At 36.0% G+C, this 28,000-nt stretch overlaps 1 protein-coding gene across 3 annotated transcripts in view; it reads left to right on the top strand.

The window, feature by feature from the left end:
• The window catches only part of LOC121429772 (traf2 and NCK-interacting protein kinase-like), a 62,502-nt gene that overhangs the window by 13,824 nt on the left and 20,678 nt on the right, over positions 1 to 28,000 (top strand). For 2 of the 3 annotated variants that reach the window (XM_041626988.1, XM_041626989.1), the window contains exons 4-13: positions 10,545 to 10,589; positions 11,388 to 11,468; positions 12,862 to 12,972; positions 14,973 to 15,063; positions 16,759 to 16,944; positions 17,510 to 17,588; positions 18,650 to 18,816; positions 19,983 to 20,064; positions 20,618 to 20,850; positions 23,101 to 23,184. In XM_041626988.1, the coding sequence (XP_041482922.1) occupies positions 10,545 to 10,589; positions 11,388 to 11,468; positions 12,862 to 12,972; positions 14,973 to 15,063; positions 16,759 to 16,944; positions 17,510 to 17,588; positions 18,650 to 18,816; positions 19,983 to 20,064; positions 20,618 to 20,850; positions 23,101 to 23,184 (1,159 nt within the window). The remainder of the gene's footprint in view (positions 1 to 10,544; positions 10,590 to 11,387; positions 11,469 to 12,861; positions 12,973 to 14,972; positions 15,064 to 16,758; positions 16,945 to 17,509; positions 17,589 to 18,649; positions 18,817 to 19,982; positions 20,065 to 20,617; positions 20,851 to 23,100; positions 23,185 to 28,000) is intronic. The other variant, XM_041626990.1, reaches the window with a different exon arrangement.

Raw genomic sequence — 28,000 nt, 5'->3', positions numbered from 1 at the left:
TAAAAAGTGGACATAAGAGTAACCATGTATCACTGAACATCTTGTGCGAGTTAGAGTAGTATTCAAAGTCAGCACTGCTGCTATATTGAACCGCGTGATCTGCAGGTGAGACGGCCAGAGGCATTCCACTTGTTCTCATATAATTGTATTGAACGATAAAAATGAAAAATGTACATGTAGAAGAAATACAGTATGTGTACATGTACATGCTGCATTGCTTTATTTTCTTGCCTAATAATGTATGTACATGTACCTGTGTCTTGGTGTCTGCATGTACTACGAATGTCTCCCTTTAAAGGACAAGTCCACCCCAACGAAAACTTGATTTAAATAAAAAGAGAAAAAATTCAACAAGCATAACACTGAAAATTTCATCAAAATCAGTTGTAAAATAAGAAAGTTATGACATTTTAAAGTCTCGCTTCATTTCACAAAACAGTTATATGCACATCTCGGTCGATATGCAAATGAGAGAACTGATGACATCACTCACTCACTATATCTTTTGTATTTTATTTTATGAAATATTCTTATTTTCTCGTCATTGTCATGTGAAATGAAGTTTCATTCCTCCCTGAACACGTGGAATTCCATTATTTTAACATTTTGTGCTTCAGGCAAGGAGGTCCTAATCATCAAATTCGTAAAGATTGAAATATTGTATAATTCAAACAATAAAAAACAAAAGAAATAGTGAGTGACATCATTGACTCTCTCATTTGGATGTAACTGGATGTACATGTAACTGGTAACTGACTATTTTGTTAAAAATAGGCGAAATTTGAAATGTCATAACTTTCTTATTTTACATCCGATTTTGATGAAATTTTCAGCATTGTGCTTTTCTGATTTTTCTCTATTGATTCAAATCTACATTTTTCTAAGGTGGACTTGACCTTTAATTCCATAAATTGGCATGTCAATTTTTCATTGGCTATAAATGATGTCTGAATATATATGCATGAGTATCAAATATTTACTTGTCTAAACAAGTCTCTAATTTTAAATTTTATGAAATTTTATACAGTACGACAAACAGGCTTGCTTGTGACATCACAAAATTGTCTAAAATCTATGTCTAAAATCCATATATTTGAAAGCATTTTTCTGCTTTTATTACATGTACATGTAGATATCAAGTTGACGTAAGAGTGCACTTCCGTTTTACTTTCTTTTTGGTACACAGTCCATATCCTACATGTAGATGATACTTCTATTTTGTGTGTGTACAGTATGCAGATCATGTATGATGAGCAGCTGGGGCTATCCATCATAATGGAATCAGATACCCAGCCAGGCAATGTTGATTTGGAAAGATGTCATGGTGCTAAGACATGACCCTGTTCTCATCTACTTTCTTGAACTGGTTTCCCTTATTAAAACCAGTTTAGAAGATCACTTTGACACTATTCTCACTACCTTCCTACATGTAAAGCTAGTTTACCGGAAACTACATGTATTTTACGTGTAATGAGAAAGGATGAAGTGATCTTCTAAACTGGTTTTCAAGATCACTTTGCCACGTGAAACTGGTTTTAGCGTAAGTGAGGACACAACCGTTCTTCGGGAAGCGATCTTCGCACATTTTGAGCGCACTATTCTACACACTGTGTAGAATGCCTACATTGCGGTTTCAAATTTTCTGTGAAACGTGTCACCCCACTGAGAGCGTTCCCATAGAAATAAGATCGCTTTAATACGTGAAGTAATTTTGAAACCGCTTTCGGGTGATCAAATGGGAACGCTAGCAAAGCGATCTTCCAAACTGGTTTCCTGAACCGGATTCTGGCAAACTAGTTTTAGAAAGCATAATGAGAACTGGGTTTTTGCTAGCATCCTCATCTCTATCTCCTGATTCAGTTTCCGAACCACTTTTTAATGTAAAGTGGTCTTGTTGCTGTGGGATCGCTCTCAGCGGAGTCACATATTCGCGCAAAATTCAAAACCGCAGGGTATTAGCATTCTACACACAGTGTGTACAGGGGAGCATGCGCACATTCCTGTACATGTACTTCCTTGCAAAGATCACTCCCGAAGAACGGTTGACGTTGTGTCTAAATCTATGCTTTAAAGGTAAATGCTAGTTTTGGTAATGATATCAAAATGAGTTCGTACAGAATCCAATGAAATGACCACCAAAGTGTCTGTTTGTATAAATAAAACGTATGTGCCAAAGGATTCTGGAAGAAATTGTGTAATTGCTGATGAGAAATCAGCAAATAAGCACAGAATTCGGGTAGAGCGCCGGGCCCGACATTCAAAGCAATAATTATACCCTGTCCCACGTGTGCTTATCTGTGTTGGGGATCTTCAGTCTGAACATTTTCAGCGTAGATTTCAAGATTTCACAAAGTTCAGTTTATGTAACTGTACCAGGAGGCCGTTTTATAAAGCTGTTCGTAAGTTCGACTTTAAGGACTGGTGATCCTTTCTTACGCGCTAAACCATCGCCGATATGTATACCATTTACCAAAATCACCAGTTGTTCTTAAAGTCGTTCTTATCTTACGAACAGCTTTATGAAACACCCACCAGATCTACATGTAGATCCTCGATGATATACTGACAATTAAGCCTTGTTTTACAGACTTTCTCATGAAATCAGTGTTTACTGCAACTACTGGAATTTCTCTTTATTAACCAGTTTTTAACACAAGTCAAAGTGCTCTTGAAAAACTACATCATGAGGTGGTTTTGATGCATTGCCTCGTTAAGCTGGTTTAAGCATAGACGAGGACACAACCGTTCTACGGGAAGTGATCTTCGCATGGAAGTACAGTACGGGAATGTTTGCACGCTCCTCAGTACACTATGTGTAGAATGCCTACATGTATATGTACCCTGCGACTTCGAATATTTCGAAGTGGTTTTCCAAACTGGTTTGGAAGTGTTTAAAGATCAGTGTATGTACAAGTTGGCTTTGAGCATTCCAATTTAACATGTTATGCGTAAACTAGTTTCCATTAAACTGGTTTCCACAAAACTAGTTTAAGACGTACATGTATGAAGGCCTACATGTACACGTAAATGAGAATGGGGTCCAAGTCTCTCAATGACCAAGAAGAATAGGGAAAAGGGAAAGGAAAGGGGGGGAAAAAGGCTGAATAAGTGAAATATCCATAAATGTCAAAATCTCTCGCAAAATGTGAGTTTTGTGTTTTAAAGGTAACAATTTTTGCTCGCTTTGGAGAAATTTTGCCCTTTACGCCTTGTCTGGCTGGCCCTATCAAATTTTGGCTCGTTGCGCTGCAGGCTACAGTCTGGTACATGTACATACATGTAGGCCCATCCCATGCTCCATGTACACTACACTAGATTTATATGTATACATGAGACTGAAATGTAAATTTAAGGTATAAATGGAGCCCACTCCAGATACTTCTAATCACATGTAGCTTGTTTTGCTTTCCATCTGATATAAAGAAGCACCTTGATATATCTCTCTCATCAAATTGCAGTGATGAATACCCATCTCATATCCTCCCCATTGACAGCCATGCATCATGTAGGCATTATGACGGCTGAATGTTCTTCATTATTCCTTTCCCTCAGGAACCGAGCACCCAGATAATTTATGATTATTTCGATGAGTAATGCCCGAACATTATGTGAAGCTTTGCTCTATTCCAACCCATGCGTCACAGGTCAACGACCTCCAATCAGTTGTGCATGATTAGATGTAATGACAGACGGTCATTAAGCCAGACCGGATTGCTCAACCAGTACCCCAATAGAGATTCTACATGACATGTAATATAGTGTAGGAAATAAACGAGGTCGACCGGCGATTTTGCCCTTACTACAGCCTAAATTGCCCTTAAAAATAAAATTCCTTTGAAAGAAAGCAATTTAGGGTGACCATCTTTTCTAGAGTCAACCCAAGACTGCCGCCACGATCAATTCAGGACTAAATGATATTTGCATTTACTTCGTAATTGTAATTTGTGTCGAAAATGTAGCTCTTCAAATTAAAGAAATAGCCCCCCCCCCCCATTTCAGCTTTAGCCCCTATGCTTGATTTTAAGAGTAATTGTACATGTACATTGTAGTCAATGTAATCAGTCGTTAAAAATGTTATACGATGATTGCTTTAGATGTGTGTTATGGTCCCCTGATCATCATTTGGCCTACATGTATGCACGCATCTCATAGAGGGAAAGATGAAAACTAGATCAAAGATATTACATGTACATGTACATGTATGGCTGATGACAAAATACATAGACCTATACATGTACATGTATATCTGACAACAAGAGATGTACAAAAAATTATACTTCTTTATGTTTGCACTTGCACTATTTTATAATAGGCAATATTGCAAGTGAAATCTCGTAACCTACATGTAGTTACTAGGGTCCATGGTTTATTTATCAGTTGAAAATGAAATGTCCTTTGCATGAACTTTCCTTTCTGCTACTCCTGTGTGACCCATTGATTTACATGTTATGCATGTAGGTATCTATCCGCATAGATACTACATGTATCAATCTCAACAACAGATTTCTTAGAAATCAACCGCATTATCCACCAAATAGAATGACTAATACAATTTGCATATATCATGACAGCCACAGATGGCCATTCACCTGTGTTTTGGTAATCTCAGCCATTCGCAGTGTCAATAAATGGACCATGCATGTACAAAACATGTAGGCCTACATGTTTTTGTTTATACATGTATACCGTTGATCTGCTTCTTACTACATGTACTAAAGTTTATCACTTGAGATATTAAAACCCATTTGGTCTACAGTATTATCAATTTACATGTACTACTGTACGATGGATGTAGTTGCTGATTGGCCTACAGGCTGTTCTAATCTAAACCTCATTTAAAGGTCAAGTCCACCTCAGAAAAATGTTGATTTGAATCAATAGAGAAAAATCAGACAAGCACAATGCTGAAAATTTCATAAAAATCGGATGTAAAATAAGGAAGTTATGACATTTCAAAGTTTCGCTTATTTTCAACAAAATAGTTATACGAACGAGCCAGTTACATCCAAATGAGAGAGTCGATGATGTCACTCACTATTTATTTTGTTTTTTATTGTTTGAATTATACAATATTTCAATTTTTACGAATTTGACGATTAGGACCTCCTTGCCTGAAGCACAAAATGTTAAAATAATGGAATTCCACGTGTTCAGGGAGGAATGAAACTTCATTTCACATGACAATGGCGAGAAAATCAAAATATTTCATATTTCATATAATAAAATACAAAAGAAATAGTGAGTGAGTGATGTCATCAACTCTCTCATTTGGATGTAACTGGCTCGTTCATATAAATGTTTTGCTGAAAATAAGCGAAACTTTAAAATGCTATAACTTTCTTATTTTACATCCGATTTTGATGAAATTTTCAGTGTTATGCTTGTTGAATTTTTATCTTTTTATTCAAATCAAGTTTTTGTTGGGGTGGACTTGTCCTTTAAGCCCAGCACACACTATGTGATTTGATGCGATCCGATTTTCACAGAAATGATAACATTTGTAATCAATGACATGACCATTCCAACCAATAACAGCAATCAGAGATACATGTAAGAACAGTGCAGTGGTAGGACTACTGAAATCAAAATTCATTCTTGTTCGAGCCTTCCTGTAGGAATAAAAGCAAATTTAATTCGAAATCGCAATGACATCATCATCGGCTGTGACTTAAGCCGATGTGGATGTTACTCTGACAACATGGTTTGCCGCAAATCAAAATTAAGATTTTATCATCCCTAACTAACTTTATGCCAAACTTAAAGCAATTTTTCTTCTTGGAATCTTCATATTTAATGCGAATGAGATTAAACAAATTGCGTTGTATTGGATCCCGGATTGGATCGCATAATACATGAATGTGCTTGGCTTTTATAGTCTAAATTAATGTCTAGTTGGTCTAATTACCTCTTTTATGGTTTAATTCATGTGCTTTTGTCAAATGGTAATTTGGTTCATAGACAGTTTAATTAACCATATACTAAGTGGTGATAGATCAAGTGGATATTAGATGGGGGCATTGTGGTCTAGTGGTTATGACTCGTCTTTCAATCTGAGGGACGTTGGTTTGATTCCCAGCCACGGCGTGTTTTCCTCCAGCAAGAGAATTTACCCACATTGTGCTGCACTCAACCCAGGTGAGGTGAATGGGTACCCGGCAGGAAGAAGTTCCTTGAATGCCAGGGCGCAATAATAATAACATGATTGTAATGCGCAGCTGAGTATATACATGTACGTATAGAAATTGCGCAATATAAATGTACAATTATGAAATGGTTACAAACATAACCTCAAAAATTGGAAACTACATGTACACGGATAGGGTAAATGTCACCCATTAGACCAAATTGTTAGTAGAAAAATGAAACTGGTAGAATACAGTGTACGTGTAGACAAAGAAGGAATAAAGTCATTAAACCATGTACATGTAGTACATGTAGGGTGTGAGACCTAACGAAAGTACATGTATACCAAGCCAGTCTAGAGCAGTCGGCAATTGATCATGACTCTGATCACCCATATGACCCAATGTCATACAAGCACTTGGGTTCTATTTGTCTCAACGTAAGGTTTCATAGAAATCACCAACCAAGTTTGTTCACCAAATAGAATGACTAATTCAATTTGAAAATGATGACGGGCAAGGATGGCTGTTCATAAATCACCTGTTGTGGCATATTGAGCCATCCATAGTGTCAATCAATAGTCTGTTTATCATTAACACCTTTTGGGGCTAGAATTGAAATTTCAAAGCATATTTCAGCATTTTTTTTTCAGTTGATTAGCACAAGTGACATGTTTTCATTATGGTATTCTGAAAGCTATTGTCAAAACTATACTTGTAAATTGTTGCGATCAGATGACATACAGTGTACACCAAGGGCCAGTTGCATGAAACTTTTTACCTGAGAAAACTCAGGTTGATTTTACCGGTTTTTTTGCCCTGTGTTACAGTCAATGGCAGATATTCAGACTAACCTTAGTTTTCAGTTTTTACCAGAGTTTTCACAGGTAAAAAGTTTTATGCATATTGTGGGCTACCTTGTATTGCCTCAACAAAGCTGGGCCTTCAGTCTGTGTGCAACACTGGCATTGGTCCAACGGTCCAAGACCAGTAAAGATTGCTGTCAGGCCAGTAACTTTTCAGTAAAAGCTAGATTTACTGGTCTGACACGACTACAGAAGTAAAAGAAATGTATCAAACTGATACAAATAATATTTCTCCTCTTTTGTAAATTATAAAAATGGCTCTTCAAAATTAAGAATTGGCTCTTATGAATGATGTTATGTGTGTGTATGTGAACTGTTTGTTGTAGGTTTTTATTTTTTTTCTTGGGGGGGGGGGGGGAATAAAAGCAGTAAAAGACAGCAAAATAAACTAGAGTCCTTTTTAATTTTTTTCTTTATTTTGGAGACCAGTAAATTTGAGGTTTGGACCAGTCAAAAATGGAAAAACTGTATATAACGGTCCGACATGAACAGGTTGGACCAGTAGAAAAAAGGTGGAGTCCTGCTTTAATGTACATACTGTACATGTATATGTGTACATGACTCCTATACAGGTCAAATGGCACAATAGTTCTGCAGTATACATGTAGGCCTACTGCTTTAGCATTTAATTTTTTTGCCATGTGCATATACAAAAACAAATTTATTGAACTTTGAAGTTATGGATACCATTGACCTGTATGCCACAATACAATTCACTGTGTCATTCATGCATGTGTACACACTCAGCACAAAGGAAAACCCACTCATATGATGACACATCTGTGCATGCCATTATTCTAATTACTCGGAATAGTATACATTGCCAATTTGAATATTTTATATGATGATTCAAGTGACATCCATCAATCAAAACATTTTCATGGACAAAACCATTATCATGAAAAGGAAAGTACATGTAAATTGTGAATTGCTTTTATTAACACAATGGATATACACTGTATGGTAATTTTGATGGTGACAAAAAAAAACTGTATCATTTTTGGTTCTTGGGTAGATGAATTTCATTTCAACTCTAGTGAATGTAACAAAACAGCAATGTAAAAATTGTCCTACGAATTACCTGTCCCATCTACATTTTCTTTATTTTTTAACCTTACATGTGTACCTAAAACTGAACATTGTTTCACATAAAAAAAATTCTGTATATAAATTATAATTCATATTCATTATTCAGTATGGTGATTGAATGTTTACATGTAAGATGATGCAACCATATCTTTATTTTTAGATTCCAAGAGAAAAATGTTTTGTCCCATCATAGAGCTTTAGCTCTATGGTCCCATCAAGTGCTACAGTACATATGCCAATGAAAAAAATATGATCATCATTGGTAAATATAGCAATTGAACAGAAAAATTCCAAAATTTCCTAGGTTTTAGAGAAGGGGATTGTAAAATCTTTATGAACATAATTATTATTTTATCTCGATGTTTAACAGTTAAAGTTGTTTTTCTTTGCATCTGATACCCCTATATTACCAACTTAAAATAGCTTGGACATGGGCATGCCCATTGATGTATCATGATACATGTATGTTGTAAGAATTGTTATCATAGCACGGTCATTAGTGAAATAATACCCTTTTTACACATGCTAAAATTTCCTTAACCCTGTACTATAGGTGGGGCTAATTGTTACTTAGCCCCACCTATAGTACTGGGTTAAGCCCTGGTTAAGCTTAGCCCAATTTCTTTTTACACAGCATTTTTGCAAAGTGGGCTAACCCCACCTTTAGTACGGGATTATTTGGCCCTGCAAAAAAGCAGGGTTATCCCAGCAATTGCGGTGCTAAGAGCGATAGTACGGGGTTAAGATCGCTAGTGTAAAATGAAAGTGGGCTAACCTTAACCCCGTATTATATATGTAGGTGGGGCTAAATGGCAATTTAGCCCCACCTATAGTACGGGGTTAAGGAAATTTTAGCGTGTGTAAAAAGTGTACGAGTGAAGTACTTGTACTACGAATGATCGACAAATGTATTTAAAGCATGAGCTACCACTAGTCCGGGGTTAGCGAGTTTCGTGTGTGAAAAGCAAGCATTCCTTATCCAGGGTTAGCAATAACAATTTGACATGTGTGAAAAGGAAAAAAAATAGTATGGGGTTAAGGATAGTACGGGGTTAGCGATAGTCCGGGGCTAAGAAAATCCTGTGTGAAAAGGGTATAAGACTTTCTGCCAAGGAGCCATTATAATCACTACTTTGCTATCAAATTTGTTGTTTTATGAAGTATTTGCAAGCTACACCCTTTGGCCTATTCTTTTACACCAGTGTTGCTGGTATGATGATGTACTGGTCTGTATAATTCAAGGCATACCAGTATGTTTTTCAAATCATTGGTCTTAAAATTTAAAGGACAAGTCCACCCCAACAAAAAGTTGATTTGAATAAAAAGAGAAAAATCCAACAGCGCATCACTGAAAATTTCATCAAAATCGGATGTAAAATAAGAAAGTTATGACATTTTAAATTTCTTCGTATTTATACTGTTTCTTATGATATTCATTTTAAACCAATCTGATTTGTGACAATTATTGCATTTGTTTGGTTGGACCCTCTGTATGATGTAAAATCAATAATGAAAAAATTCAGCAAATTTGTGTACAATAAATCCATCAGCTACATGTACAGTATTACATGTACATGTACATGCATTTACATGTATCTGTATATGTAGCCCAGTCAGTATAATGTTCCCCATTTTTCTGGGAACTATTCCCCTGGAATACAGTTCCACCAATATTGTTTTATGTTGGTCATCATGGCGGCCAAATATTAGGCCAATACTAGTGCTGTTTACTGGATAGAGAGGTCTGCCGGGAGGTGCTACTTTGTTCATGAAAATCAATATGGCATAGGATATAGCTATTCTATGCCCTAAAATTAGTACACCTGTAGTACTACTACTACTGTAGATAAAGTAGTACTGTTATTGAAATAGCCCTGTTGACATGTCAAATTGATCATTGTTGACAATGTTCAGCACATTGTCTACAGAGAAATGCTTGGAAGGAACACTGTCAATCATTCTCTTGAAGACGACAGGAACACGGTTTTTAGAAATGTCGAGTTTGGGTGGCCCTTTGCAAGACCAACACATGCCCACAAAAAGAGTTATGGTGTACAGTGAAACCTCAACACTCTCAACTGTCAATCTGTTAATATTATGAACGACCATCATTGCACCCATGTATTTCTGTATCACACTGGTCTACCGGTCTCTGCCAGTTTATAACTCTTATACAGCCCTAGTAAAAAAAGGACCACAAAATGAGCACATGCGTTGTGTCCCCACCTTGATCCACAATAGTGTGGGCCCAACTCTGTATTAGATTGTAATTGTGTTGTTTTTATATATATTTGGTATAGAATTTGTTTTGCTGAAATTTCTTGCACAGATTATATTAATTGGTTTTTAATAATGATTTTTATTTTCATTTTTACTAAAATTTTTACAGTAATCCACATTCAATCAGTACTTTTTGTTATTGATCACTACTTCACATTTTTTTGTTCATTTTGTTTGTTTATTACAGGAAGAGGAGGAAGAAATCAAGCTGGAAATAAATGTGCTGAAAAAGGTATTGTTTATCTAAATTATTACAAACACAGGTCTTTATATAAAGGGTTGGATAAAAAAGTATTGATAATGATACTACTTGACTAGTACTTCTGCCTCTCTGCATGTTCTGTTAATTTGTTTGAAAATATAGATATAATACACCCAGCTTTTTATTTAATACCGGTTTACATCAATTTCAGTAAAATTTTCATTATTGAGAATACAGAATCTCCAAAAAGAAATGTACATGTAATATTTCTGATCATTTTGTAAATGAGGAATCGATTTATGATTACTCTTGATCTATATTCTTAACACTTTGTATTTAATTAGTGTCTTTTATTTGAATTTTCCTGATTTTTCTGGTGATTCATGTTATATTTTCTGTAAATTGTAAATGATAAAATAATCTTGTTTATTGTAACAAGCATGCCTGTTAGATATTTTCCTATTTATTCGAAACAACCTTCATGTACATGTACTGTATTGTCAGGCTAGCGCTAGACCTTGTCCAGATTGTAAAAAAAAAAGGAATGATATATTTTGCTTACAAATACATGTCAATAACAAATTAATATACACAATAACTAAAAAAATGTCATGGTTGACTTGAGTGAAGTCAGTGAGCGCACATTCTAATGAATATGAAGAAATTATGCTAAAATTCACTCTTTGAAGTATAAAAATGTCTCCTTTGTACGAGTTTGAATGATGAAGATTTTTTATTTGACGTGTATTCACTCAGGCATTGCTTGCATAGCTGTTTGGTGCATTGTAAATTATTGTTAAATATTACTCATCTTTTGTGTTCATCCAGTACTCCCACCATAGGAATATTGCAACATACTACGGGGCATTCATCAAGAAAGGGGTCAAAGGTCATGATGATCAGTTATGGGTAAGTGTTCCTCATGCTATTATTTATTTACCAATGATTATGATGATGATTTTGATGATGATGATGATGATGATGATGATGATGATGATGATGATGATGATGATGTTGATTATGATGTTGATAGTGATGGTGATGATGATAATGATGATTTTGATGTGATGACAATGATATTTATGTTACACAAGTATCCAACTTTATATTTTATGTGCTATTTTTTATATACTCTTGGTCAATAGTGATATGATGTGTTTCAATGAATTATTATTTTTTTTGTGTTTTGTTAATCTTTCAAAACTACATTGATTGTTAGTCACACTGATGATGAATACGATCAATATTAAGGATCTAGCATTGATTTGATGGTCACAATGCACATGATCCATATCTGGGCTCGTGTAAAAACAAGTTAATGATTTATATTTTTTTGGAAATTTGATATTGGAATATCACACTATCCTACCAGCAACATTTCACTGGATTCCTGAATCGTAGATGAAAACAAACTTTGGTAAGAAAAAGAATCAAGTCGGAATTGAATCAAATCAGAATTGCCCAATTCATTGCAACATTTACTGTATTTCTTTTTTTTTCAGATCCCAAAGCATTTGAAATGTGTTTCTCTCATTGCCCTAAATCTAGGATGAGATGCAGTTTTTTTATGACCTCAACTTATTAAAAAGCTGACTTCCCTAGCCATCCACTTTGAGTGAAATCTAAAGGATTTCTAATCTGACCGAATTCTCCTTTTTTTTCCATTTTCTAAAATTTCTGCAAATTCTGTGTTCTGTGAATATTGTTCATGAAATTCTGTATCATTCAATGGTGTGCGATACACATGACATGTATACATGATAATAAAACATTTTAAGCAACTGTAAATTTAGTGACAATCTCAGAAAAATTTGTTTATTGGATTTTGTAATAGTAATCATTAATTTCCCTGCATTTATTGTAATTTATATATTGGACTCTTATGGAAATATCAGGGGCTCTTTTTTTTTATTTTTATTTTTAGTTTTTTAAGGGCTCTTAAAGGCATTTTGGAGGCAAATTCACCCTGAGCTCCCATTTAATTTTTCCCCTGTTGATCAGTGTACCTGGATGCCATTGTGGTTTACTCATTCCAAACCTTTCCAATTGAGCCAAACTGCCATGTTGGGTCAGTCGGTAGAGCGTCTGTGTCACAACCGGGAGGTCGGGAGTTCAAACCCTGGCCGCGTCAGACCAAAATACGGTAATAGATGGGAGTTGCTTCTTCCCTGTTTGGCGTTCAACAATTAAAGGGATAGAGCCTTGTCGATCTGGCGCTGCACAGTGGCTGCCGGGCCCGCGATCAGTTATGCATTTCATTTTTTTTTTATTTAAAAAAAATGATTTGTTGTATTTTGTTCAGCTTGTGATGGAGTTCTGCGGAGCTGGATCTGTAACGGACCTGGTCAAAGCCACCAAAGGCAATGCACTCAAAGAGGAATGGATTGCGTACATATGCAGAGAAATTCTCAGGGTAAGTCATTTTCAATTTACTTCTTATACAAGGGGCGTTATCATGGGTAGGGGCACTTATTTATTTTTTCCAACCAAATCATGCAAACTTACAAATCATGAATCACATTTTAGACATAGAAATGGGGAACAAACAAAAACAGAATGAGCATTGCTACATGTTGGTTTAGGGGAATTACATGTAAGAATAGTAAATATTGTTTCTCAGATGCATACACGTATCACTCTCACGTAGCACTCCATATATATATATCAAACATCTGGTGTTCATGTTCATATTATTTGAGACAATTTAAATTTGCTTTTACATACACTGTAGACATACATGTAGACATAAATAAAAATAAAACAAAATCAGCAGTGCTATTTGTTGGTTATGGGTATTAAAAGTAGTAAATAATGTTGATCAGCAGCATTCATCTATCACCCCCATATAGCACTCCATACAAATATCAAGCATCTATGACATTCATACCCATATTGTCATTTGAGACCATATTCACTTGCACACTGCCACTAAACCAGAAGTAATGGACAATGAAATGCATTATGAAATTAGGTATTCTCTTAATGATAATTTCACGCTGACTTTATCATTGCTATTAAAAACCTGACGTACATTTATCAATTAAAATGTTGTAACTGTGCACCTTCAGGGTGCAACAAAAATGCAATACTGGGAGCACCTTTTAGGGTGCAATTCTGCACCTTTAAAAAAGAATAAAGGTGTTATTGGGAATTTGACATTGCTTCCCAAGCATGCGAACATTTTCACAAATGGTTAGATTTGCGAAATTCAAGAAAATAATAACCCTTCCGAAAACATCAGCTGATACTGTATTCTGTTATCGAAGCTTATGAGTTCAGTTTCTGGTCAGATCTGAGGAGATACTCTGTTGTCGAAGCTAGGTAGTTTCTATCTATCTCGGGTGAGGATATCTTCTCTGATGGGCAGACAGGCAGGCAGCGGGGAGTTCCTTTCAGATATCATCAAAGAAAATGGAACACTGCTTGCAGAAAACGGAAGAGTGGTTAATACGATAGACTCACAATAGAGATAAACACAGCATGGTGGAGACCTGTAAAGCTCTCCAGTTACCATGGCCCATCGGGATCATTGTTGAATTCAAATCCTATAACCTCATAAACTCAAGAATGCAGTAGTAACAAAACAAATTGTAAAATTGTCTAGAGTTTTGTATTTGTATAAGTTGAGGATTGTTCTTAAGAAGACCTTTGTTATTTTAATAATCAGTATCTTTAAAATTAGAAATTTATTGCGTACACATGTACATTGCTTTAGGCTTCCTCAGACAAGAAATATCTTACGGTACAGTGAATGTTATGATACATGTAGTCCTTTGTGGCAGACAATGCCATGATTCCAATCCACATCCTGGACAAATCATCTTTAATTTGATAACAAATCATGATTAATAAAGTCAAGACTTATACTCTGACATTTCATACACTGATTATAAACATTTCATCCTTTCTTTTATTTCATTTGTTGACCTTGTGGGTCGTTGAAAGATGTAAGACATTTTTCTTTGTTGTAGCACTTGGTTCTGGCGGTGGAGCCCGTCTTTATAAATTGCATTGTGTTCATTCCTAGCATAGTTCACCCTAGTTGAGATATCTAGTCTTACCAAACAGACATCCTTATTTTCTTTCTGGGCATTATAACGCTAGTCTTTTCAGAATAAAGAATATTTGACCTGAAAATGTGATATATTTAAATTGATCAAAATGATGCTCATGATATAACTGGTGCAAATGGTGATTATGGTAATTACTTTAATGATGACGGTGATATATTAAAGTGTGTGATTAATTGAAAAAATATTTTTTAATTCAAATAGTTTTTATAGACATCTATCAATCGGGTCAAGAGATGTTGATTTTGTTTGTCTAATTTTGATGTGCAACTTCATTACAGTTCAGATACTGTTGTTTTAATGAAAAATATGAATGAGAAAAAATTGTTTATTTTGTTTACAGGGCCTGAGTCATCTCCATGCCAACCATGTGATACATAGAGATATCAAAGGCCAGAATGTCCTTCTCACAGAAGATGCAGAGGTCAAACTAGGTAGGTTGAAATAATGGCTTAAAGCATCTTAATTGGCAATTCCCCCTTTGGTTATAAAAAAGAGAATATGAGGAAATAATAAAAATGCCAATAATGATGACAATGGTGATGATGATGAGGATAATAATAATGATAATATTGATAATAATAATGATAATAATAATAATAATAATAATGCTTCTACTACTACTACTACTAATAATAATAAAAATAATAATGATAATAATAATAATGAAGATAATAATAATAATGAGAAAAAAAGTACTTTTCATTATTTTGAAATATATATAAATATGCTTCACTTATGAAAAAATATGTATTATTAGATGCAAGTAGTCACATTTTAATAGTTTAATTGCAATAAAATCCAGTAAGAAATATATTGTATATTTTGTGATTTTACATGAATGTTGATGTTGGACAGGCCCCAAATGAAACAGACAGTACTGTTTTCTTTTTTGCTTGGTGTAAACTGTTTTTAAAAGAAATATGAAAACAGGAGTGACCATTTGATATGGTGTAATGTCTTCATGTGTACATGTAGATAAAGAGATTGGATTGATAATGATTTACCGAATAAACAAAGTGATTTTCCCTTTAAGTTGTGATGTGAGGTCATACTACCCCAAGATTCATACAAATAGGTCATTAATCCACTCCTATCAAGTTAGTATGTGCACTTGTGCTATAGAAAGGTACTCGTAGTAATTGAACCTTCTGTTTTGTGAACAAGGAAATGTGCTTTATTTTCATTGCATCATATGAAATTCATTCTTACATGTATTTACTATAAAGCTTCCGTGTTTTTGCAAATATCGTTATGAGAACTACAAAAATAGGGAAGTCTTTAATGGTACATGTACTTTATATGGAGTTATTTAGGTTTAAAAAATACAATATGAACATTAATACCAACCCTTTGTAATTAAAAAAAAAAGTCTTATTTTGTTTTTTCCCCCTTCAAATAAACTGATTCAGCCCACTTTAATAGCCCTGGAACACTCTACTTCTACATACTGGTCTTTTCATTATAATCAATGAAAATACCTTGAAATTTTTGCACAAATTAATGCAATTCAATACAAAAATGTAAGTAATAGATAATAATCTGATCATTTATCAAGCGCTTTATACATTATACTTATAGAAGCAATTACAGATTAATTTTTCCCCGGTCATAGATCTAATCAGTCATTCCTGCATGCATCCTCCCCTCCCTGGGGAGTATTAGGGCCAGTTACCTTATGAGGTGCTCACAATGCTGGACAATGAATTTCACATCCTATCAGGGGGGTGGTCCTTAAAGCTGTTCATAATTTAAGATTGATTTTAAGAACAACAGGGGAGCGTTTCATGAAAGGACTTGTCGGACGTTTTATCCGACAAGTCCCATTTTATCCGACAGTTACTATAGTTACAGTGCCTCTCAGCCAATCAGAATCAAGGAAAGATGTCAGATCTGACAACTTGTCAGACAAAAATGTTGATGAAACGGTCCCCTGATAAACCTGTCATATGCGATAAACCATTGCCAATGAACATTTTGGTGTATACCATTTACCACAAGACAGGATCACCAGTTCTAAAAGTACCGCCCCTAACTGACGAACAGCTTTATGACACGGCCCCAGGTTCCCGTTTATCACCTCAGTGGTAAATTCCTCTCGTTTATTTTTTTATGTTTTTTGTTTGCAGTTGACTTCGGAGTTAGTGCACAGTTGGACAAGACAATCGGGAGGAGAAACACATTCATTGGGACGCCATATTGGATGGCCCCTGAAGTCATCGCCTGTGATGAGAACCCCGATGCTACGTATGATAATAAGAGTGACTTGTGGTCACTCGGTATTACAGCACTAGAGATGGCCGAAGGTCAACCACGTAAGTATTAGGAAACTTGGGAACCTTTTGATTCATGCGCGCGCCCTCTAGTGGACCTGACATTTGTACGTCGTAATAGCTTGCTTTTGTTCATCTTATATTAAGTAGGTGAAGTGATGTTATGCGAAATACAGAGCATACGTAAGCAGACACCCTCTGTCTGCTATAGGGAAATCCAAGTGTCAGGCAACTAAAGAATGCTAAAAATTGAAAGAATAAAATTTTTATATTCATATTTGGATAACTAATATTTTAGATTTCTTGGCATGAGTCGTTTGATTTAATTACAATGTAGTTATTTTCGGATTCTTACACAAGAGTTAATCATGTTATTCTCATGAGAAATATTTTGATTCATGACATTGCCAACTCAGTGAAAAAAAATATATATTACGTGAGAAAAAGTTCTTCTTGCATAATCAGGAAGTTTCGTTGTGGAAACGAGAATGATTTCTCACGTCATCACACACTTTTCAGTGAAAAATCACATGAAATTCTTTGACTTGTATTGGGTCAACACTTCATTAATGATGTATTTTTTTACTCTTATCATCATTATTTACAGCTTTATGTGACATGCATCCTATGAGAGCTCTCTTTCTCATTCCCAGGAACCCTAGACCAAAGCTAAAATCAAAGAAATGGTAAGACGATAAATTCCTTTTGGTATCAGTGCACATTGCATTGTGGGTAGGCCTGTGAGTGTTTGATTTGTATTAATTTATGAAAAAAATAAACCACTTTTTATAAACTGGGAGATATTGAATGGAGGATCCTTCCCTAAAGTTGCTGAAATCTAAAGGGGCTCTTACACCAGGGTGGTGTTTCATGAAGCTGTGCGTAAAGTTACGCACAGCTTTACGCATGACTGGAACCTGTTCTTAGGCGCTTAATCGGTTCTATAGGGATACATCATGTAACACAAAAAAGGATCACCGGTCTTGCGTAAAGTCATTTATAACTGACGAACAGCTTTAATGAAACGGGCACCTGGACATTTTAGCCAGCAGATGCAGACATTCTAAGTGTGGCTTGTTGTTTTGAGCCATTTTATCCCTAAACCCCATTTCTTGATATCAAACATTTGATTCTTGATAACAAGAATTGCATTTTATTAACATCACAAATATCAATAATTCAAATTTTTGTGATATGAAGAATCAGTTGGGATGGAATCCCTTTCATTGTCTATATTTCCTTGAAAGTATTTTGGTTTAATCGGAAACTACCCCCAAAAAGAGGAATATTCCCTTCTTTCTCGACTCTAGAAATTTCAGTCGAAATTAGGCCACTAAAACATCAATGTATATTATATGGGACATGGATGCCACATTCTGGCGAAGCCAACAAAATCTGTCATTCTTGTATTGTTTACAAAGATATTTTTATAATGCCAGCAGATAATCCAAGAATAACCTACAGAATAATAGATTTTTAGCTTATTTATGGTTTGGGGTCACGGCTTGTGAGAAATGCCCCCCCCCCAAAAAAAAAAAAGTGTTTCCAAGTCGAGAAAATACTGAGCAGTTCTTTAATTTTGTGGAATAGTGTGCCCCAATCAATAGATTTAATGTTTTGGTATGCTATTTGTTCTTTGAAAGGAACAAAAAGTTTGTGGACTTAAGGAGTGCTGCAGACTTCTTCCCACACAATTAATTAATTGATTTCATGTTCTGACTTGTTTGTTTTTCTTTTTCTTTGAAAGGAACAAAAAGTTCATGGACTTTGTGGACAAATGTTTGATCAAGAATTACCAGCAAAGACCGGATACCAACCAGCTGCTGAAACACTCCTTCATTAAAGACCTTCCAAACGAAAGACAGGTCAGGATTCAGCTGAAAGATCACATAGATAGGACCAGAAAGAAGAGAGGTAAGCTGCAATACCCAGTGATAATTGAAAGATAATAATACAAATAATGCACATCATGTAGGGCGTTAGTAAGAATTATATGCCCGGGGTACCTATGGAACAGTTTTTCCTCTTGCTAACAAGCTCCTGAAACATTGCTCACTAAAGACCTCTCAAACGAAAGGCAGGAAAGAATTCGGCTAAAGGATCATATAGATAGGAAAATACCGAAAATTCTACCGGGGGTAAAGATCATAGAAAGTAATAGGGTAGTTTTATCAGCATTTTCATAGTTCAACTTAACTTGATTTTAATTTGCTGAGAAGAACTGTTTCCATGATAACTGTCAGATAAAATGGGACTGGTCAGATAGAACATCCGACAAACCCTTTCATGAAATGCTCCCCATCCGTCCGTCCATCCATCCTTCCGTCCGTCTGTCTGTCTGTCCGTCCATTTTCTTTTTCTAGTGCAAGAACTTGAAAAGCAATAAGATAAATTAAGTTGAATCTTATCACTGTGGATGTAAAATTAATCTTGCCATTTACTTTCTATATTAGTTTCATCTTACCTTATTAAAGAAATATCACAGTCTTATACTATTATATTCTGTGTTAGTCCACAAATTTATTCACAAAGATAGACAAACATCTGTATAAAATGCATTCTTATTATTTGTTATTATTAGTATGGTTATCAGCATGCAAGCATATGTAAAATCTTTTGCAGGGTGTTTATCTTCATTTGCCTCTCTCCACCCAGGTGTAGTAAATGGGTACCCGGTAGTAATGAATTCCTTGCATGCTCGGACTTGTTCAGGGAATCAGGGTAGCCGTGCTAGACCTGCGGTAATAGTATGAGGCAATTAAAAACATAGTATGATGTGCTATAGTGTGGAGGAGCCGTGATGTAGTGGTTCTGACTCTCGCCTTGTAAACAGAGGGTCGTGTGTTCGAAACCCACTACAGTCTGGCGTCCTTTGGCAAGGCGTTAATCCACACTTTGCCACTCTTGACCCAGGTGCTAAATCCGATGACCGGGGTTATAATATATCTGTAAAGTGCTTAGACACGTCGTTTCGATGTATTAAGTGCTATATAATAGCGGATTATTATTATTATTATTATATGAATATTGTATGTGTATTATATTGATTGAATGAGGTGTATTTTGTTGATTCTTTTCAGTTGAGGATCTCAGTACTGATTATGAGTACAATAGCAATGACAGTGAAGAGGAACCAGAAATAGAAGACGAAGGCGAGCCAAGGTAACTATTTTATTTTATGAGTTTTACTTTATCCTTATTTTTGGACAGTTGTGACTTTGTGATGAATAAAATTCATCCAAGACTAATATTATCCAAGACTAGGTATGATTATACATAAACATGCACACTGCCGGTGGATACTTATCTCTTATTCAGTTTTACTCCATCAGTAATTAGAATCCTGTTAAACTAGGGGCTCATATAAGTATGATTTAGGGGCACACTTAAATCCTGATGCGTACATGATATGCAACGCTCTATCTTATTGATCAATATACAGTAGTGCACGACCTCTTGGCATGATCTGACCAATAAGGTGATGCCTTTTATAACGCATGGAACTAGGCATTTGATTTTGACTCTTAAGTCATACTTCAAATCTTTGTGAAGCATGCCCCGAGAGAGTCACATGGATGCCGGGAACTAAATAACTAACTTGAAGTTGTTCCTGTACAATCCATTTGACTTTACATAAACAACCTAGAGCAAATGATAAAAATTGACAGTCAATAGTCAGTTCTTTCAATAATTTCTTTGTCTTGGCAATACACAGTTCCATCCTCCCTGGACCCAGTGAGTCGACGCTCCGCAGGAACTTCCTGCGTCTTCAACAGCAGCAGCAGCAGGAGGAGGGAGGTAGAAGACGCCTGGAGGATGGACCGTCCAAGTACCAACCCCCCGATGCACTCCGTCCCATTCCCAGTAGAGCCAGTCAACCTCCGTTGCCTCCCACACCATCCAGTAGAGAGCAGGCCAAGGCGCAGGCCAGGCTTAGTCAAGCTGTCGGTAAGCCTATCACCTTTGTAACTTCCGAATGTTTCCATGGCAGAGAATGAATCAGTGCGGAGGCTTCAAGGTGCACCCTGTATTCTTCTGTGGGCATGTGTTTGGTCCTTGAATAGACTGCCCAATCTTCATTTCTTCGTGTTGACTTCAGGAGAATCATCAATCTTTATTCTCCTGAAGACGGAAAACTAAACGTCCAGTTCTTGTGGGTTTTTTTCAGGATCAAACGTTTGTACACAATTATAATACATGATGTATTGTGGAGCCTCAACATTACCAATTATACTTTCATGCCAGTCATCAATGCTTTCTTCTGCTGTCTGTTGCATTAGTTGTCGTAGTTGCATTTAAGTTATATCCTGTGCAGAATTAGTATTTGCTGCGAAAATATAACAAGAATATAAGAGTATGAAAGGGCATCCAAAATGTATGAATTCTTGGCCCTGTCTTGACAAAGAGTATGATTGATCAGATCAACCTCAACTATATGAAAATCCATCCATGTCAAAAAAAATTTTACAGGGACTTTGCGCAATGTCCTTAGTATTAAAGCAAAGAGAAGCACTCTGGGTTTTCAAGGAAACAGTGAAAGTGAAAGTATGAACATACACCAGATCTGCAAAATATTTTGAACAAACATGCATTTTAGATGTTGTGGCTTTCCATAGTTGTGGTTGATGATCGGATCAATCGCAACTCTTTGTAAGACGGGACCCTGGTCTAAAATGATGAGAATGAAATATTGGGTGAAAGAGCAACTTTCATTGTAATACATGCAATACCATACGTAAACAAGTACATGTGCGCTGAAACAATCTAGAATCCAATATCATCATAGGAGGAGACTAAATTGTAGCTTGTAGAGCTACAAAGTTATGCTTTCACACAGAATGGGAATGGTCAGTGTATGAAGAGAAATTAATGGAATAAGCTTGATTATAAAAAAATCCAAAGTTTGATGGAAAAGATGTATTTTTGTAGGTACAGAATACTAATTTGCTCTTTCAAAGGTTTGCAGCTCTGTCGATGTATATGTTTTTCTCTCACATGTAGAAGTAATCATGTTTGCTTGTTTCAGTAGTCTCTTACGCCTCTTTATGCCCTGGAGAATGATCATTAGACATGAAGCAATAAAAAAAAATTACAGAGCCCTGTCGTTTTTATAGCTGTGATTGATCCAATCAGTCGCACCTATGGAAAGCTATTAATGTCATAATTGATAGAAATCCATAAATGACATAATGCTTCAGATAGGAAGTGTACTTAACGTCCCTTGGAAACAGAGAGGTGCACACTGATTTGTCAGGCCAATGATATATCTAAAATTAGGCCTATACATGTACTTGGGTGATTTCAAGCCCGGTGTTGGTGTTGATGTTAGTGTTGGAAGCACAATTTGGATTGCGTTTTCTAGCTTGAAAACCGTTTCTGAGTTTACAAAATGAATCTGGGGCCTGTTTCATAAAGGACTTGCAACTGTTGTAACTTTGCCATGATGGCAACTACCATGGTAACAGGGCTCAGCAGCCAATCAGAATCAAGGTTCCCATGGTAGTTGCCATAATGGTTACAACAGTTGCACGTCCTTTATGAAACGGGCCCCAGGATTACAATATTGACACCTCGACACCTAGAGAATGACTTTTCAGGACTATTTCCATTGTTTCATGTAAACATAGACGTAATGCCAACACCAAAAGCTCAACACTTAACTTGAAATCGCCCATTGTATTCAAGATACTCTGAACGAATGTATGCAGTTTATACATGTATGTTGGCATCGCTGGCTTTCCATAGTCATGATGAATTGGATCAATCATAACTGTGCGTATAAGACGGTGCATATATCATATGTTGCAAGCAAGACATTTGGCATGATTATAGATTGCCAATACTGTACATGTACGAGTGTACAGAGCCATAGATGTGTCATGGTCAATTCATATAAGCTCTTTATTGCTTGAGAAACAAAAGGTCAAAAGTTCATTTCATTCGCACTCACTTTTGAAGAACTTCTCAACCTGGCAAAAATTAGCAAGAAAAATATGTCCTTTACAATTTTCTGCCTCTGGTAAATTGCATCGTTGGTCAGATTGAAAAAACAATCCATTATTGTCATTTAGCAGTACCTGTGTATGTAGTGTGTGGTTATTTTCTTTGCTCCCTCTACATGTATGCATGATGATTCAGTGTTTGTCTCTTTTTTGTGTGTGCCTTCCTTTTAAACCCCTTTCTACTACTGACCTACAGAGGGCGACACACCCCCTACCACGCCCATTGTGGCGGTAAGGGGGCAGGTAGCCAAAGCTCAGACTCCACTAATCAATGATCTGGGTAAGTTAAGGGGGCCCCTTATCGCATCAGGGTCCTGTAACACAAAGGTTAGAGATTAATCATACAATCGATTTTCATAATCACTTGTACTGTGTAGCCAATGCAATCAATCTTAAAAAATGTTCTACGATGGTTGCTAAGCTTTGTGTTACGGGCTTCAAATCTCATCCAAATTTCATCCATATTATTGTGTGACAACGGCATCAGGGTCTTGGCTTTTCCACAATATACAAACAACAACCTTGCTTGCATTTTTTTTTGAAAACCTGCCCCTGTGATAATTTGTAAGGCAAACTAGGTTAATCTTTGCTTGGCTGGGCTATTTTCAGAGATCATGTGGCAAGTGGCCTATTCATATCCCAATACCTATTTATTTTAATCCTAACTTAATCCTTCTAATAACTTAATCAATTGTATCCTTTAGTGAGTGACAAAAAGGCATTAGATGGACAAATACCCCCCCCCTAAAAAAAAGAAGTAAAAAAAATAATATCAATAAATAAAATATGAAATATAAATAATGAAAGTTGAAATGAAAATTAAAAATGTGAAAATAAATGTGTATTTTCCTCGAACAATGTGCCAGGCCCATGAATAAAATTTGAAAGATAAGATTCATGAATACTAGGGATACAGTTTATATTTATTTTCATACATCTGGTGAGTGTTGCATAAAGCTGTTCGTAAGATACAAATAACTTTATGAAAAACTGTGATTCTTTCTTGTGGTAAATAACATACACCAAATTTTTTTATTGATGTTGATTAAGCACCTAAGGAAGAGTCCCCAGTCATTCGTAAAGTCGCTCGTAACTTATTAAGAATATCTTTATGAAATACCTACCAGGGGGCCATTTCATAAAGCTGTTCTTAAATTAAGAGCGACTTTAAGAATGACTGGTGATCCTTTCTTACGCGCTAAATAATCACCAATGAACATTAATGGTGAATATCATTTACCATAAGAAAGGATCACCAGTCGTTCTTTAAGACACTCTTAGCTTAAGAACAGCTTTATGAAACACCTACCCGATCCATAAACCTCTTGACCATCATGTGACTATCCATGTATTGACAAATATCATCTCTGCTAATACATCTATCATGCTGTAACAATTTTAGATTTGATTAATGAGACCATAAAAGCCTTTTCTGTATACATGTATAATTACTCTCATGTTTATAAATACACCATATAAATTTACCCCCATATTCATGCCTCAACTTGCCATGCTATCTGAATGATGATAACTTTCTTTACATGGACATACATATCTAAATCTAAAAATCAGATACCATGTACATTGTAGAATTATCTTGTCATGGTAAAGTTCAGAAAAATCGTCGAAATCAATGCTCTATTCGTCAAAGAGTAGGGTATTTGCACTGTGTATTGCGCATGCCAGTCAGGACTAGACAAAACCTCAGTGGGGGCGTCGTGGTCTGGTGGTTACGACTCGTCTCTCAATCAGAGGGACGTGGGTTCGAATCCCAGCCATGGTTTGTTTTCCTTCAGCAAGAAATTTATCCACATTGTGCTGCACTCGACCCAGGTGAGGTGAATGGGTACCCGGCGGTATTAATTTCTTGAATGCACTGAGCGCTGAAAGGCAGCTCGAGCTCAAGCCGGGGTAATGATGATAATAACAATGCGCCTCAGAATAGATTATTTCTAGATAGATGGCGCCATGTAAATGCCTATTATTAATATTTTTACTAGTGCCCGATACAGTGATACACCAGAAGGTGGTCTGTATTCAGAGAGGAAGAATTAAGCGGCTTTCACAATCGTTTGGTCACAATACAATTATGTTGCACACAATTGCAATGGTTGTAAGAAGTCGCACCTCCTGTTTTGAAAGGGGCTGAAGAAGAAGAAAAATCTTTCTGTAGAGATTGGTTTATTGAAAATGATTTGACATGCATACCGTACCTTGTCTGACTTTACAACACGTGTGCTTCAAACTATGTTTACTTTCTCCACTCTAACTAACGTATGACTTTTATTTTCCTTTGACTTTGAAGTGCCAGGTCATACGAAAGAAACCTGTGAATTCCTTTCCTGGTTGCCATTAGGATTTTATGAAATTCATCTTTTTCTTTCATGTTTTGTTTGTGATTTTCTGTTAATACATCTACACTACTGTTTTGCTGATAACCCCTTTGCTGTGAATCATTGAGCATGGCTACAAAATATTTTGTAACTTGCCTTCATGTTTTTCATAATATATTAATGTATTACCGTGGCAACTTGAATATCTTGCATTTTGTTTTTTTAATTTCTAATTCTTCTGATTTTTATTTTATCGCTTGTGATATTTGTTTAATTGAAAATATAATTTTTCCTTAGCATGTTCTTATAATAAAGATCTAACAATACTTTTTTCTCTTGCAGAGAATATTGCAATCATCATTACAAACCTTTAGGAATCGGCCCTAATTTTTGTCTCACCTGCATAGCAGAGTGAGACTAGGCGCCGCTTTTCCGACGGGGGCGGCGGCGGCGTCAACATCAAATCTTAACCTGAGGTTAAGTTTTTGAAATGACATCATAACTTAGAAAGTATATGGACCTAGTTCATGAAACTTGGCCATAAGGTTAATCAAGTATTACTGAACACCCTCTTAGAGCTTCATGTCACATGACCAAGGTCAAAGGTCATTTAGGGACAATGAAGTTAGACCATGTTGGGGGAATCAACATCAAAATCTTAACCTAATCAATGAACTTTGACTGATTTGGGGGTATCTATTGAATTACAATCAAAACTTTAAAAGTTTTTGGATCTGATTCATGAAACTTGGACAAAATAGTAATCAAGTATCACTGAACATCCTGTGCAAGTTTCAGGTCACATGATCAAGGTCAAAGCTCATTAAGGGTCAATAAACGTTGGCCGAATTGGGGGTATTTGATGAATTACCATCATAACTTTGAAAGTATGTTGGTCTAGTTCATAAAACTTGGACATGAGAGTAATCAAGTATCACTGAACATCCTGTGCGCATTTTAGGTCACATGGTGAAGGTCAAAGGTCAATGATCTTTGGCCATAATGGGGTATCTGTTGAATTACCATCATAACTTTGTAAGTTTATTGATCTGACTTTCGAAACTTGGACATAAGAGTAATCAAGTATCACTGAATATCCTGTGCAAGTTTCAGGTCGCATGATCGAGGTCAAAGGTCATGTACCATCCTATCTCTGTAAGCGTATTGGTATAGTTCATAAAACATGGAAATAAGAGTAACCAAATATCACTGAACATCTTGTGCGAGTTATAGTAGTTTTCAAAGTCAGCACTGCTGCTATGTTGAATCGCGTGATGCAGGTGAGACGGCCAGAGGCATTCCACTTGTTAAGCAAATTGAACCCTTAATTGCTGCGATAAGGATGACTACATTCATAAGCGTCCATGCGGACACTTAAGTTAACACTGTAGGCTACGGAGGGAAAATGATCACTTTTTACAATTTTATTAGAAAGTGTGTTGCTAATGAATAGCAATTAAAGTTACTCAATCCCTTTGAAAAACTAATCAGTCAGACTGCAGGTCCCAAGAAAGTGGCTTCTTTCATCCAAGTGATATTCATGACTTCAGATGTTTTGCATATTTAATGAGCTTGATGCGAACCAAAACACCTCTTTTCATTCGGTCATTGCTGCTCTAATTGTGCATCGAATTTCATGAATTTGGTACCATTGTAAAGAAGAAGAATCATTCTTTTAGGTCATGTGTTTGGATTTATTCAAAGATTTTGTAATATAGGTTAAAATTTTGATCTAAAATATGCTACAAAATAAATATTTTCACCTGACAAAAGCTGCTATTTTCACACTTTATTTATGTTTGAGCCTAAATGATTTTCATATCATGATAAAGCTGAATATGTATGCTTTGAAATGATATAGGTTTCAAAATAAGAATTTGTTTAATCGGGTCAAGATCACACTTTTCATTTTCCAAGTACATAAAGCAGTTTGAAAACAAGAATACTGCACTCTGATTGGTCAAAGAGACCACCCAGTGGCAAATTCCAACGGTTCCAGTGCCTGGGTTCGTGGGAAGGTCACACTTCCCATGTGGTAATCTCTTCAAATACCCCACGCCTGTTGTTCTGTGAACCTTATCCAGCCAATCAGGACTCTGGATTTCATGCAAGTACAAAATTTCAGAAATCTCGTCTTGTACCTTGGTGGGAAAAGTGTGATCTTGACCCGATTAAAAGGTGCCGCATATCAAGAGTGGCATTGTGAGAAAGTACAGAAGTTCAGCTTTATGGTGATATAGATATCATTGAGGCTCAAAATAAAAAGTTTTGCACAATTTGCAAAAGAAAACAGAGGAAGAAAATTCAGTTTTGAGGCACATTTTCAGGCCAGAAATTTACTTATTTAACCAAATATTGTATACAAAATAAATGACCAATATGAAAGAGTAACTTTTACTCTATCTGATGGTGCAATAATATTTCATTTAACTTGAGGTTAAAACAGGTAAATTGTTAGAGAAAGAAAATCTCACGAATCACGAGATTTTGCAAGGGGGAGGATTCAGCCACGAGATGATTTGGATGAATCTGGCCTTTTTGCTCATTAGCATAGGGACCTGCGGTCTGACTGTAATGTATGAATTTGTGTTTACTCTTAATCTTTGATGGAACTGTCTTTAATAGCTCACAGGACAGATATGCTCAAGCTTCCATTCATGTTGGCTTTATACTGGAGCGTTGCGCTTATGTTTGTACGGTCAAAAGTTGAAAGCTCTTATTTCTCAGGGAAAGTGTAAGGAAAATGGAGACGATTGATCATGT

This window comes from Lytechinus variegatus, chromosome 16 (genome assembly GCF_018143015.1).
Source record: "Lytechinus variegatus isolate NC3 chromosome 16, Lvar_3.0, whole genome shotgun sequence".
Taxonomy (NCBI): domain Eukaryota; kingdom Metazoa; phylum Echinodermata; class Echinoidea; order Temnopleuroida; family Toxopneustidae; genus Lytechinus; species Lytechinus variegatus.
Note: the sequence above shows the minus strand (reverse complement) of the source record. Positions and strands in the feature narration are given on the sequence as shown.